This window comes from Porites lutea, chromosome 5, assembly GCF_958299795.1.
Source record: "Porites lutea chromosome 5, jaPorLute2.1, whole genome shotgun sequence".
Classification (NCBI taxonomy): domain Eukaryota; kingdom Metazoa; phylum Cnidaria; class Anthozoa; order Scleractinia; family Poritidae; genus Porites; species Porites lutea.
Genome location: NC_133205.1, coordinates 4,189,131 through 4,204,605, shown reverse-complemented (window position 1 = coordinate 4,204,605; position 15,475 = coordinate 4,189,131). Strand labels below are relative to the sequence as shown.

The 15,475-nt window shown below is 37.6% G+C and overlaps 1 protein-coding gene across 1 annotated transcript; it reads left to right on the top strand.

Moving 5' to 3' along the window:
• Window positions 1-1,301: 1,301 nt before the first annotated feature.
• Window positions 1,302-5,345, top strand: LOC140936848 (chymotrypsinogen B-like). Its single transcript, XM_073386352.1, has 7 exons — window positions 1,302-1,457; window positions 1,609-1,812; window positions 2,516-2,722; window positions 3,313-3,630; window positions 4,247-4,354; window positions 4,911-5,012; window positions 5,321-5,345. Exons 1-6 carry the CDS (start codon window positions 1,403-1,405, stop codon window positions 5,009-5,011), a joined length of 993 nt encoding a protein of 330 aa, XP_073242453.1. The 5' UTR covers window positions 1,302-1,402; the 3' UTR covers window position 5,012; window positions 5,321-5,345.
• The last annotated feature ends 10,130 nt before the right edge of the window (window positions 5,346-15,475 follow it).

Below are 15,475 nucleotides of genomic sequence, written 5' to 3'. Positions count from 1 at the left end.
TCTATTGTTTAAAATTTCTTGAGGCTGAGCAGAAAGGTGAAGTCCGCTATTTGAACCCTATTCAGAACCAGTCAGAGCTTTGGATCCGTAGAGCTGGCCATTCAGATCACCGCTCTGGGGATGAGAATCGCCTAAAAAGTTACTGAAGTGTAAGTTCCCTTTTGGTCTGCGACATATGGCGATAGGTATTAAGTCTATTTGTGCTGACACTTGTCTCGCATTAGTGAATTTGTTGATTTACGTGTAACCAGGACGCCGGTGCTTCCGGTTCATTTTTGGTAAAGGCGAGAGTTCCTTTTTTATGTTCGTAATTCCGTCGTCGCGCCCCATTTTTCTTCTTTATACCTTAATAAACGTTCCATTAAATTGCTGAGGAAAATTGGAGGGAGTAGAAATCAAAATAATGGTTACACGAGCAAAAATACTCGCCCATCCTGACTGGAGAAAAGACCTGCAGTCTGGCAGTGCAGGGCAAGTAACTGGTGGGCGTTTACGAGCGAGGTTGGATGCCATACTCCTTGGGGTTATCCCCAAATTTTATTTCAAGACACCTTTAATTAAGGGCCTGTTTACATGGAGGTGAGGGACCCTAAGTTGATGAGGTAACCCTCTTAGCTGGGGTAATCCGCATGTCCAAGTCCGAGTCGACCGTTTCGTAATTTTCTGGCTTTTTAACCACGAATTTTTTCCGAAATATCTGTATAAACTGTGAATTTTCACCCGATGTCACAGCATGCGTTGTTTGCATGGTTTTCTCAGGAGTGACAACTTCACTCTTAGTTTTTGCTTAGGCTTAAAAGGCCGGGAGAGGAATGAGGACGAGTCAAGTTCGTTCCTCGCTAGCTATGCGCTGCCCCGCCAAAGGCGACCAGTCCAGTCTGATCTCGTCAGCTAAGTAAACTAATGACTTTACCACCATAAAGTCATACTGGTGTATTGCAACTACAATTTAAAATGAAGACCATATCCACCCAATCACGTTGGAGTTAAACTCTTTCTGATCTAAACAATTTCTGTTGTGCCAATACATTTGCCTAGCTGTTGTCAAGTGAGCTAAAAAGCTCTTAATTCGCGCATATATACTCAAAGGCCTGTCATGTTGATTTAAAAAGACTGTGGTTGACGATAACTTACGTTTTGACAGCCTGCACTGGACTTCAGCACTGTCAATCAAATCCTTTAATATTTTGTAAATATTATACTTGCTACGTGCCACTATCTTCAATAAAGCTCTCAGAGTGGCTTTGGCAGGATTTTCCTACTCAAAATTACAGCACAGTTTACAGACTGGTTAAAATAAATGCAGCTTTAGCAAACTTTGGCAGGTGTCACAGACCTCAAGCTTAATAAACGCTTCAATTTCCTCGAATAGTGGTAAAGTTAACCTGGAACCACCATTAACATGCTCTCCGTCTATCTGCTACTTCCTTTTCTCGTGGCATCTCATGATGTTAAAGGTAGGTAATAATTCAACGTGTGGTGTTCACCTCTCAGGCAATGTCATGTTTGAAAGTGTCAAGATAAATCGCGCTCCCTGTTGTACAAACATTACCATTCTAGGCTAATTTTCAAGTTCAATAACATATAATTGAGTTTTTGGTCCCATAGCAAGGTGTGGTAAGCGACCATCATCTGCCCGCGTGGTAAACGGTGAAAACGCCTCCCCACATTCATGGCCGTGGCAGATTTCGCTCCGCAAACAAGGCAAATATCACATTTGTGGAGGGTCCTTGATCCGACCCGACTGGGTGGTCACCGCTGCACATTGCGTTTACAGAAATACAGACCCAAGTGGATACACGGTTGTAGCTGGTAAGAATTCACAGTCTAGGTCTTTCTTTCTCAGGTGCTGACATCTCATAATAAAATTGGTCCTTTAGGGAATTTTACGACCTCACCAAGTCTCATTCCGTCCCCGTTGAGAAGTTTGAAACGTTCTGCCGGAAAGTATATAGTACTGTTCAATATATATGCCGAACTGACCAAACGTGCGGTCACGATCGCTGGATATTGGCCATCTTAATGGACCGAGACAAAGTGGAGGTTAATAAAAAGAAGGAAGAATGAAGCCAATATTCAACGTGAGATCTTGACCGAACGAGTCAATAACAGGTTTATTATATGGCGAAAAAGGGATGTTACTAAAATGGGAAACGGGCCGGGAAGAATGAAAAATGGGAGCAAAGCAGAGAATGGGAAATGAACTTACTAGGGCTAGAGGGCTAGAGATCAAGTTAGGTTTTTGTTCTTTCCCGCTCTCCGTTTTAGTAACATCCGCCCTTAAGGGACCTTTTTCTTGCGGGATCAACGCAGGAAATACCAAGCGGGCAAGAAGAGCCGAGCCCATTTTGCCCTCTAGGATATATAGCCAATCAGAACAAACTATTCGCTTCGCCTTGCACGCTCGCAGATTCGGCCATATAATAATACCCAAGAGATCATAATAGTGATACCGTATTAATGTTGAGTGAAATTAACTACGCAGAATGTAATCGTGCGCTGATAATACTCATAGGTGCTTATAGGAGAAAAGGAACTACCGATGTACAGCAAACATTTAAGTTAACATTACTGCACATACATGAGGATTTTAGCATGAGGCACTTAAAAAACGATATAGCCCTCCTTCAGTTGGATCGCCCAGTGAAATTGAGCGACAAGGTTTCCACAGTTTGTCTGCCCAACCAAGCGCCAGATTTGAAAGCTAACTGTTATATAACAGGCAAGTGTCATAAGTAATTAAACATTTTAATGATTACCAAAACTCAGCCACTTATCATTAAAGCTTGATGTGCAGTCAGAGGAACCCGCAGTAATCTAGATCCGAAGAGATAACCAACTACCCGGAATCTGGAAAATGTTCCCAGCTAAGCTAAGTCACTATGATTGCGCTTTAGCTTGATGCACCTGAGTACGTTTAGGGGGAATATACGATAATATATATTTCCTAGTGTCGGATTTATAGATGGGGAATGTACAAATCAAGTTGACATAAGGGTGTTTAACGGTTATGGGGGCACATGCCCAAGAAATGGAGTAGGGGTGAAAGCCCGCACCTCCGACCAATTTCGCATGGGTTCCAGTCCCAATGTGGTTAGGTTTTTTATAGGGGTCCTTTCTTTTTCGGATACTCCATTTTTCCTTTCTCCGACAACCAACATTCCACATTCCAATTCAATCTGGAAATTATCTCTAAGGGATACTTGAAGAGTCTTAGTTTTAGTGAGTCTGCCAAAATAAGGATTATTTTGAATGATGCTTTCAGGAAAACATTTCTTTGAATTATAAAGACTGTTTGTTCTAATTATTTAGGCTGGGGCTTTGTTTCTGGTTGGGGTCCATCAGCTGACAAACTTAAACAAGCCAAACTTCCGCTTCGATCAAATGAAGATTGCAATAAGAAATACCAGATTCTTTTTGACAGACAAGTTCACTTGTGTGCTGGAGAGGGTCGGATAGGTGTGTCCGGAGGTTGCCGTGGTGATAGCGGTGGTCCTTTTGTTTGTGAAAAGCGGGACACCTGGTATCTGCATGGAGCAGTGAGTTTTGGAATGTCTCGTTGCACGACAGAGTACTATACCGTGTTCACAAGAATCACCAACTACGTGCCTTGGATTCTCCGTAAAATAGGTATGTAGAGTTACTACTGTTTATGGAGCACAGAAAAGATAAGAATGCGTCTTATTCTTTCTTAAGATTATTGGTGAGAAAGATGACCATTTTTGTATCGTCGACTGAGCTGAAAAGAAGGAGCTTTTAGCTGTGGACTTAAATCACCTGTGTTTCTACTACATGTTTGGTAATCTAAAAACGTATGGGAGATGATTGGAGATCGATTTTGCTTTATTCACAACACTGAACAACAAAACTGCAAACGTTTAAAGTAATACTAGAAGTACGTGTCTCGCAAAACCTCGTTCATCTCTAAGGGAATGGGGCCTATAAGTAAAGCCCTGTTATGCGTTATATATTAAAGGTCCAGTAAGCTAAGGACAATTTTTATCTTCATATTATATGAACTGGCGGCAGCGGCAGCAGCAGCAGTAGCAGCACCATATCATCATCATCATAATCATCATCATCATCATCATCATCATCATCATCATCATCATCATCATCATCATCATCATTACTAGTATCATCACCATCCTTCAACTACTGTCGGGATAGATGTTACACACTCTCTCCACAGGGTTCCATTTCTCTTTAATCCTGAGAAAGGCCAATTTTCTTGCTACCCTCGCAGGTGAAGATGGAACCGTAAACACACCACAGCCCCCAGAAACACAGAGTCCACATGAAACATCCCCACCTGTCCGAAGTACAGTGCGGCCACGGCCAACGGGTGATCCAGGTATGCTTTAGTATTAAATTGGAACTTTATATGACTAACTCACCAGGTATATGCATTACCATCCAGATCATTTCATGGGTTACATAAAATAATAGCATCTAAAGGTGTACTTAAAGGGGCAACGAGCTCGTGTAAAATTATATACAATGTTGTTGTCAGTGTAAGAGTTTCTTTCATAGCGAGCCGATGTTGCTCGTTTTACCATCCATTTATCTTGCTGCGCAAAAATTTTGTAGCAGAACTTTGCAGAAAGTAAAAAAGCCATCTAATTTGCGCAACAAACAATGCAGCCGGAAACAAAGAAATATTGTTGTGTGTCAAGTTGCTCGTTGCTTGAAATGTTGCAAAGCAACTTTAATTTTCTACCTATGATACTGCACGTTGATCACTTTCAAACTATTTGCCATGGCGGGAGTCTATTAAATGATTTTTTGTGAGAAACAATTGAGTTGAAGAGAGGAAACCTCTGTTGTACCGCAGTGTTGGCTTATCTCATGCGACTTATCCGGCGTTTTAGGCGGGTTTTATAGCAAAGCCACTCTGTTATTGTATGCAGGTTGCAAAGACAAGCAACCCAACTGTGCTGGTAACGGTTACTTCTGCAAGATTTTGCCGAGCTTTAGAAAAGACTGTCCCAAGACTTGCAAAATGTGTTAGAGTAAGTAAATAACATTCATCATATACATAAATAACATAACATAAATAGTTCTGATCGTCGTGCCTATTCTGCTGTTGCTGAGCCGGCCACTTCATTGGCCACTTCAATGCTTAGACAGATGCTGGATCACTGGACAGGTTGTCACCTAACAACTGTTTTTCAATCAATAACATAACTGTGGTGTTTATTTTTAATTTTTAACTTATTTATACTCTGTAACCTTTAATTGTTATGAAGTTAGAATTTTCTTATAAAAGCTCGAAATGCTTACTGATAAGTTTTAATTGTAACTTATTTTTTTCTTGTAGGTTGGATGATCGAGGCACATTCAAGAATTTTTTCATCTTTGCTTGCTTTTACTGATTGTTAATATGTTAACTTAAACTAAAAAAATAAAGTGGTAATACCAAGTCAAATATCGTTTGCACTTGTGTAAATCAATGTGGACCTCCCGACGAAACTTTTCAAAACTGAGAAGTACAAATTTGTGCGAGATGAACAGAAAAATGAGGAAAAAGCAAGGTTATTTTAAAAAAAATTGTTTTGGCTGCAGTTTCTAATGTCTGAGTATACGGCTGGACAAACAAAGATCCGCAGAAAGGCAGCAGGATAACGATTTGGCACACACACAATTTTTTTTCCCTTAAGCTTATGGAGTATTTAACAGAACTGAGGTTACAAGGTATTAAAGGAGAGGCTATCAGTACTTCCCAAGCTGAGGAAATCGTTCAATGGTTCAAGTTAAACTTGTCAATCGCAATTACGGTCGTAAATCGATCTTAAGTGTTTTTTTTTTTGACAAGTACTGAATGACACCTTGCTAAAGTGAAATGAGAGTTAAGGCAGCTTATGAAAATACTCCAGCAGGTGTAGTGTGCTGATGTTGAGACCGCGTACCTACAGTTGATAAAGAGAGGCAATATTCGAAGTATTACCCTGATAACTGCTGAAAATGTTCCCCTTGGTCTGAATTTCCCCATATTAACAGTTTCGTTGTGTGAAATTAAGGAAGGCAATTATCGGCATAGTGTTGAATAAAGACTAAGAACGTTAACGTGCGAAAACTAAAACCCCATAAGCAATAGATGGAAAAAGGCTGTTTCAAAATAGCGGTTGTCATTAATCGAAGAAATTCAGAATACAGAAGTCAGTCTGAAGTCTGGAATGGGAAATGGGGAGTCTCTCTTTGGCTTTTGTACAAATCAAATAATGTAAAGTATTGCATGGCAAAAAAGGGTCGAGTTACCGGTAGTAAAGGTCCAAGTCCAAAGTCCAAACATAACTGATCTCGGCGCTTGAGAAAAAAAACTTGCGGATGAGAAAAAAGCCTGTGCATGAGTACCCAGTGCTAAACTTTCTTCTTTTTTAGTTTTGAACGCTTTTCCATCTGGTCATCTCACTCTTTTGCTGGAATATATATTGCCCAAAATGAAAAAGCATGATTCACGTCGGTTTCGCTTCTTGACTAGCTTTTCTTACGCTTCTCTCGACGTGCTGTCTAAACAGTTAGCTACGCTGTTTACGTACATCCATAACACTATATGCGCACGCTAAGCATGAACCAATCCCGAAATGATTTTACGTGTGTACATTTAGCAATTTTAGGTTATGTTCGATATTCAACAATGCATTGTTAGTCAAAAATGTCCTCCCTACATTATTAATTATTCGTTCTTTTATGTAATCATAATCGTTCAGACTTTTATTACCTATTGCTGCCGATTCTATCCACTTTACGATTATCGGTTCGTTTTCCCTTCGTTTTTCTCCATGTACATTTAGCAGGTTTTTTAAAAAAGAAACTCAGAGACGTTTGTTCACTCCAAATTTTGACTCAATGTTTACATTTAATTCATTTCAACTGTTTCGACGTTCCAGGGAAGTTTTGCTTATTTATCACGAGGTTTTTTTTGGTCAGCTAAGGTCAAGGTAGCCCGTAATTAAATTTGCTAGACATATCTGCAGTTCGTTAAGAAAGAATCAGATAGAGATGGTTAAAATTAGACACGTACACAGGAAGGAAGAATATATATCATCACCCAAAGAACGAAAAAACCCTCTCTGCTTGCTAATTTTTAAACAAATATCTATAGTTTTCTTCTTTGTTTTCCTGAAAGAACGTATATATGATAATTAGTTAGTTTGCGTTAGTATAACTGCTGAAGGCGTGTCTTCAGCGCCGACTTCCTCGATCCTTTTGTAAAGACTCAGAAGTGTGTCATGACCATGGAAAGAACCGAAATAGTTGATAATTATTCTTTATTATATTTATTTTGGTCCTAAAATTCGTCAATTTATTGATGAAAAACAAAGAAAACAGAAAGAAAAAGCTCAACTGAACTATGCAATCATTGTGGCCTTCTAGTAAACATGAGATGATATATAATATGAGAATATGCGTATGATATATTTCTGCCCTCTTATCACAACGTTTAGGAGTACATGGAATTAAGATATACTTAGCTATACCTGTAAGTGTTCACCTATAAGAGGAAACAACTTTTTCAAATTCCCCGGCTCCACTGAAAGCGTCCTTAATCCTCAAGCACCGTAAGCTAGAAATACGTGTAAGCAGAACCTTGCCTAACCCGGGGGGGAGGGGAGAGGCCTATAAAATGTCAGGGGTGAGAGGACGGGAGAAAAATGGAGTACATAATATAACTGGGGTGGGCTGGTTTCAATACTGACTCCGATCTAATATTGGAAGGTGAGATGTACTTAATCTCCTTTTGGTTGGAGTAAATTTGAACCCAGTGCTCTGGATCTTTTGAACTTTAAACATAATTTTACTGAATTTTAAGACCAAAAACGAACTTTAAAAAAAATGTATAACTTTTTTGATCAAAATCTTGAATTAACCCCCTTGGAAAAAATGCAATTTTACCATCATATTCGACTGATGTACTTTATAGTGTAGAAATAATTGTTTTCCATGCCAGACATCTTTAAACAAAATTTTATGGTATTTTCAACCCAAAAACAAACTATCAAAAAATTTCTAATAATGGGTTAACATCTTCGGAAAAATCTGCTTTTGCCACGATAGAAGATCGATGTGTATTCAGTTACAGTCTAGAAATACTTGTTTTGTAGTATACAAAAACATCGCCAATCATTATTTTATGCTTTTTAAACCCAAATTTATGACAACAAAAGAGAGTTTAAGCAACGAGAAAGGCAAAAAGGCGATAGGTTTAGATTAGCAAAACAACACCTTTGCACGTGCATCACGCTTTTTTGTACATTTCTAAGCCGTCGTTGCACGACTGCGACATGAAACCTTCTAATTTTACGCGCTCGCCTTATGGAGTAGGTGAACACAACACAAAAAATTGTCTCTTCCTTTTTGTAAACTTAGATACCGTCCTTTCAGATTCAGCCCAGAAATTTCTTCAACATATGACAAATGAAATGAAATTGAATAAGATCGGTGAAGTTTGGAACAGTGCGAATTCACTTCTGTTTGTTGTCATCCAGAAATTTTGCCACCATGGCAACGTGACGTAATGACTTCTCCTCTCTACTTTGCCACTATAAAAGATCGGTATATTTTCTAGAAATACTTGTATCTTTCTAAAACATCGCAAAGCATAATTTTATTGCTTTTTAAGTTTCTAATTTTTGGCCGAAATCAATTTTGCCACTATATAAGATCAATGTATGTTACAGTGTAGAAATAGCTAGCTGGGATACAGATACGTTGTAGTTTCATATTGTTGCTTAAAGAGCTCGCTGAAGGTGTGGAATTTGACTTCCTCGAAAAAAGCTTCCAAGAAATTAAAATCACGAACCATCTTAAAGTGGAGACTTCCATTTTGACAAGACTTACTACAATACCACATTGCAAAGCATTAGTTAAAAATATCCTTTAAAAAAAGTCTTACCTTACTGTAAATACCGTGGGAACATGTAACGAAACATGCTTCAGCAGGGTAAACGTTCGCAGATAAGGGAATAGGTTTCGATTCCCCTAAGTGAGATTTTTCCGCTACAAATCTAAAATAAAGCTAATAATGTGTTCCCTTAAATATAGATTACGGAAAACAATGTACATTAGAATGATATAAAAGACCGGCATGCTTCCAGTGAAGTATCACTGATTTTTAACTGTTAAGATACAGCACACGAAACAAGAAGAGAGAGATAGAATTGATATTTTACAAGGACGTGTTACCACCTCAAGATAAAAAGACCGTAAGATGAACCATACCACGCAATCAAAGGTAATGCTGTATCCATTAACTTATTTTCAAAGCTTGGCTTCTATGCCAATGAATTTTGTTTAGGACAACAGGTAAGGATCCACTCAGATATCAGTTTTATTGGTGTAAGGCACTTTTTACAACTATTTTGACTTTAAAGAAATATGGAGAATTATTGAAAAATTTTCCACAAAACTGATATAAAAAATTTTTTGCTGCACTACTCAATGTCATTCGTTCATTCATTGCAGTTGTTGTTTGTCGTTTTGGTTTGCCTATTTATCCAAACCAAAACCTGGGGGAAACCAGCTTACACCGCCCTAGCCCCGGATGAACAACTAGAACCAAGCCAAGACTTGAATGAAACCGAGGTCCTCAACCGAGGAAAAAGACAAGTGACATTTACCTTGGCAAACGTCTGCCATGTCACTTCGACTGGATCTTCAAATTCGCCGTCAAATGGCCATCCATGTGTGAAAAGATGGTATTTTTGCCCAAAGTACAATCTGTATGAAGCTGAATGCCACTCAAGTGCATGGAGCTGCTTATCGAGTATACCCAGGCATGGATATCCGAAATGCGGGCCTATTATGAAAACTGTGATAATAAATCAAGGCACAAGCAATGAGAAGCATGTGAGATTAATTAAAACTTGCACTTGTGCTTAACAATCAAGGACTCTAGAGGAAAATGAAAGAGTAATTTTATAAATGAACACACTAATCTTGTATATTAGCAACTTATTTATCTTATATTTATCAGTGTTTTGTAAAATGGATATATCGCTTTAACAAATGACAACGAAGAATAATAATAAAAAATGTTTATAAAAATATCGAAACTTTTCTTTTTGTTGACGTTTATCATAAACCCGCTAATAAAATAAATGGCGTTAACAGAAGGATGCAGTAGTCCAATGTGTTTCATTCAAAAAATGAATTTATAGAGATTAGTGATCGGCAAATAAGGCAATGCCCTACAATTCAAGATGCCCTAGCCGAGCGAAGACTTTTAAAATGTAAAGGGCTAAATATAGTGTAGCCGGCAAAATTTGTTCTAATGGCGTCACACAACTGACTTTTAGAGGAAATATTTTTCTTTTCGAACACATTTATAGCGCATGCTCGCTCTTGTAAATTGGACTTGTAGTATTAAAACGTCCTCTCTACTGTATTTGATGAGCACGATCTCTAAAAAAAGAGTCATCCAGCAAATTTTGTAAATTACAGGCAGGGTCTTTACTGGGCCAGGTTTTTTTTCACCCTTGTTTAAACTCTAGCCTGCGTGCAGACGATAACTAAACTCTCATCAGTTAACCAGAGTTTAATTTCGTCTGCGCGCAGGTTATTTAAACTCTGGAGTGGGACTTTTCGGCTAAAATTTGACTCTTAAAACAAGCAGTAATAAGAAACTGGTTGGCTGCAACATTTCGAAATGGAATGAAAATTTTCTGAGACACAATTTTGTACTAAGCATTATTTTGCCAACACGTCGTTAAGCTGAGATCATATTAGAGAAACGTTGATCAAATATTAAGCACGTGTAATGGAACCTAATGTGCTGTATGCATACAGTGTATGTAACTATTTGGAGTCAGTTTAGGGTAAATGTCAGTGTTTCGTCTAGTAGTATAGAGCTATCTTGCTTCCGACAGTTAAGATGCTCAAAAGTCGTCACAAAAAAGCGCATTCTTATATGGTGGGTTTAAGTTATCCAAATAAATGGAAATTTCTAAATTGCTGTTGTTCTCGTTGTCGGTCAGCAGATCGAAGTTTTTGTTCTTTGATGCAAGCGGAGCATTCAGAGTGCCCCTTTTTTTTGTGTTGTCACAAACACTCTAAGGCTTAAAGGGATCTCTTACGAGTGCTTTGAACCTTCACATTTCTCTTTGTTTGATATAAACTGTTAAAGTAAGAAAAAATAATATGAACTAAGGCCATTTCCGAGCTTCAATTAAAAACTCTCACTTCCAAAACGAGGCCAAGTGCAACCCTTTTTTTTGTGGTAATGTGTTTTATTTCAATGAGAATAAAAAATCCTTTTCATATCTGTTCAGTAGCTTTGCACTGAGCCCCTCGCTTTAAAAACAGAGGCTTCGGGCGGCTCAGAAGTGGCCTATCAATCAATTTATCATTAAAATTTAAAATAACGTAGCATTATTCGTTCATATTTTAGTTATTCCTCTTTTAACAATTAAAATTATCAAAGGAAACAAAATAGCAATTTATTAAGATAAATCTTTACCAGCAATCGAGAGCGTTAAATCAATTCGAAACATACTTTCAGTCGCTCCATCTGGTGATAGTGTAACTATAAACGTAAAACAAGAATATAAAAAGAATAAGTTGAAAATTTATACGATAATCCCAAACAGTGGGATATCTTCTGATTTTTTAAGCAATAGACAACTCTTTCTATGACTTTAGCGGCGTGATAACCCACGCGGGATGTTGGGAGAACGCGAGAAAAGCTTGTAAATCACTAGCTTCGGCTCGTGATTTACAAGCTTTTCGATCGAGTGTTCTCCCAACATCCCAAGTGGGTTATCACGCCGGTAAACCCATAGAAAGTGTGGTCTATTGCTTTTATAAAATAACTTTAAGTAAACTATGAGTTTACCGGCACAATAGACCAAGGTTTTTAACCAATCAGAAAGCGCGTACTCTTAAGTTAGTTACTTGTTATTATAAGACTGAATAAGCGATACAGATGCGTTTTAGTTTTCGTATTTTTTTTTTTTAAGTTAGTGTTGTTTATAAGTAGCTTGCTGAAGGTGTGCATGACTTCAGCTTAGACTTCCTCAAAAGAGTTATTGACTAACTATCAGAGGCTTTGGAACTGATATATTTCGTGCTAATTTAATACCATTGTCATTGTACTATGAAAACCTGCTACTTATTATATTCATTTCTATTCCTATTGAAATTAAAAAATTAATCTGACCAGACAACGCTTGATAACACTGCGAAACCGAAGTGTAAATTTGCCTTTGGTGAAAACTCACGTAGTCAAAAAATATGTAACGGAACATGCTTCACTAAGGAAAGAGTTCGCAAGTAAGGAAATGGTTTGTGTTTCCCCACATTGAGACTTCTCTTTCTCTGGCAGGAATCTAAAATAAAGTTCTGCTGTACTCTTAAATATAGACCACTGAAAAGCAGTATACTAGTGCACTATAAAAGATCGACATGTTCTTGTGTAGTATCACTGATTTGGCTGCGTAGACTTACTAATACACGAAAACCAAAGAAAAAAAACGACGTGCCACTAACTAAAGATATGTAAAGAAAGGGAGATGAAGCTCATTATGCAAAAAAAGGTAATAAACAACGATCAAACAAGATAGTTTTGTAAAAGGACTCTTTAATCCTTTAAAAGTAGAGAAAAAAATGCTAAAACAACATAATTCTTAAGGCTGTGTCTCTATGTCTCTATGCCCACAACAGTTACAGATGAAAACAGTCCAAGCTCCTCACACGAAAAATTCGTAGGTTCAATGGGACGACATAAATTTGTTTTTTAAAAAAGAGGAAAAATCTTGAAACTCCTTCCACAAAACCAACGAAAGAGACGTCTTGCAATTGGAGTGTTTTTGTTCCCCTGTCAACTCAGTTGAAAGGGACTTGTCGTCTAAGCTAAAAGAGAGACAAATTTTCCATACCAACAGAAAGGCGTCAAATTCTTAACAAACGGCTAAATTGATGTTACTGTGGGCAGAGAACTCAAGGTACAGATATTAGGAAATTAAAACTTAAGCGTATAAGGCGATTAAGATTTTATCTTGTTCAGAATTAATTTCAACTCCACATCATGTTTGTTTTGTTTTGATCATGACAGTTATTATTCGTCGTTTTTGTTGGCCTACTTCAAACAGAAGTCTTGAGTAAGCCTTACCAGTCACAGAACGTCCCAAATAGCAATCAGCAGTGGTTCAAGGAGGGAGAACAAAAGCCAAGCCAAACGCTGAATGAGACAAAGCCAAGTCGAGGAAGGAGACAGGTCACTACCTTGGCGCAACTGTGCCCGTCACGATTAGTCGAGATTTCGAATTCTCCGTCAACTCTGCCATGTGTGGAAAGAATCCTTTATTGCCCAACATATAATTTGAAAGAGTTTCAATGTAAGGAGCGGCCTTTAAGTTTAAGTTGCCTAGATAGCATTACGAGAACCGATTATCCACTCTGCATTGCCAAGACTACAGAGGTTACTCGTAATGAAAGAAAGGTGATGATCACGACCAGATGTTTCTGTGCATGAAAGAGAATTATAAGCCTCAAGTGAATTAATATGTACTAAATTATCTAGAAGAGATATAAAATAATGTATTTGAATAATACAATATGTTTACATATTTATTTGAAACTATAGATTCATGTTTTCAAAATAGGCTGGATCGTTTGAAAAATATCATTTCTGCTGCCTAGTCTTATTGTAAGATATGTGAGAAACAAAAAGTGTTAAAAATAACAAATAAAATATTTCTTCTACCTCCTGTCTACTCTTTTCTAGGAGAGAAAGAAGGAAGGGAATGTGTGCCGTTTTCTAAAAGTTGAAGATAGAATTCAACGCATGCGCACGAACTCTAAAATTGGCCATGGCTTTGAAAATAATCTAGAATATTTGATATTTATAAGGACTGGCTAAATCCAAAGAAGTGAGCGAAAACATAAACAGCAGTAACAACGCCGGTACAACAACGTGCAACAAAGTTAACAATGTTGGACTTGTCCAGGTTGTTGAATATTCAGACGGTGAGGGTGGGAAGAAGGGTCCAAGATGGCGTTAAATTTTTAAAATGACATTAAAAGACGCTTTAGGAAACCGTAACACACCAAAGAGCATACCAGGTATTTTGTCAAAAAATTCAGAAATTTGACAACTTATAATTTAGCCAAAATGTATGCTCTACACTTTTAGTGCGTGGAGTTCTCGATACGATAACCAAGTCAAAAATAATAAAAAGTTAATCAAACGGTATACTCTTCAAAGTGGGGAATAATTTCTCTTGCGTTTTGTAATAATTTTTAAGAAGTTGGACAAGACGCAAGTGAAATTATTCCTTAATTTCATTCGTCAAAATTATATCAGTAAGAACACGTCAGTGTTGTAATTTTAATCACTAACATGATGACTTTGAAAGTGTGAATTTCAACTGAAAAAATTCCAGTTGAGTTGAATTTATTATAAAAATGTATATTTAACAATATTCATTTCTCTCTGAGTTTCATTCGTTGAACCTTTGATTGTAAAGCATTCTATTTACAAACGGACCAACCTGTATTCCGGTATACACTGAAACCTCTACTGAAGCGGACACTAAGCCGGGTCCCGAAATTAACATCTTATATTTCACTTTGTAATGAACCACTATTCAGCGGACACATCTGTTAAACGGACGCGGACACTAAAATAAATTGTATTTTGCGTATTTCTATTGTTAAAAACCTCTATTAAGAGGACACTGGACTGAATTGACAATAGTAGTATTGGATTACGTCCTGAAAATACGTACTGTAGTCGATTTATAATAAAGATAAATCAATACATTTAGCTGTCAATAAACTATAGATTAGACCGATATCCGGCCGTTTAATGATTGTCATCCGCAATCACTGTTCACCTAAAAGATGTCCTAAAAGTCTGGCACAAAGTACAGCACAGCTTCCTTAGCTTCTTTAACAACATGGACCTATATCACAGTACAGAGTAACCGTTAAATGTTAATCGTTAACAAACATTGCATTTGTACATTTCTTAGCAGTCGTTGCACGACTGCGACATGAAACGTCCTAATTTTACGCGCCCGCTTTATGGAGTAGGTGAACACGACACAAAAATTGTCTTTTCCTTTTTATAAACTTAGATACCGTCCTTTCGGATTCAACCCAGAAATTTCTTCAACATTTGACAAATGAAATGAAATTGAATAAGATCGGTGAAGTTTGTAACAGTGCGAATTCACTTCGGTTTGTTGTCATCCAGAAATTTTGCCACCATGGCAACGTGACGTAATGACTTCTCCTCTCTACTTTGCCACTTTATAAGATCGATATATTTTCTAGAAATACTTGTTTTCTTTCTAAAACATCGCAAAGCATAATTTTAATACTATTAAATCATATTTAATGTAGTTAACGACTAGGAGCTATGGTCTCGGGTGTTTTGGGCATTCTTTGGTAGCGCGTTGGTCGTCTGTAGCGTTGTGCGTGACTATGTTTGCGTTTGTAGTATTTACCATTGTTCGTGAGCATGGGGGCAGAT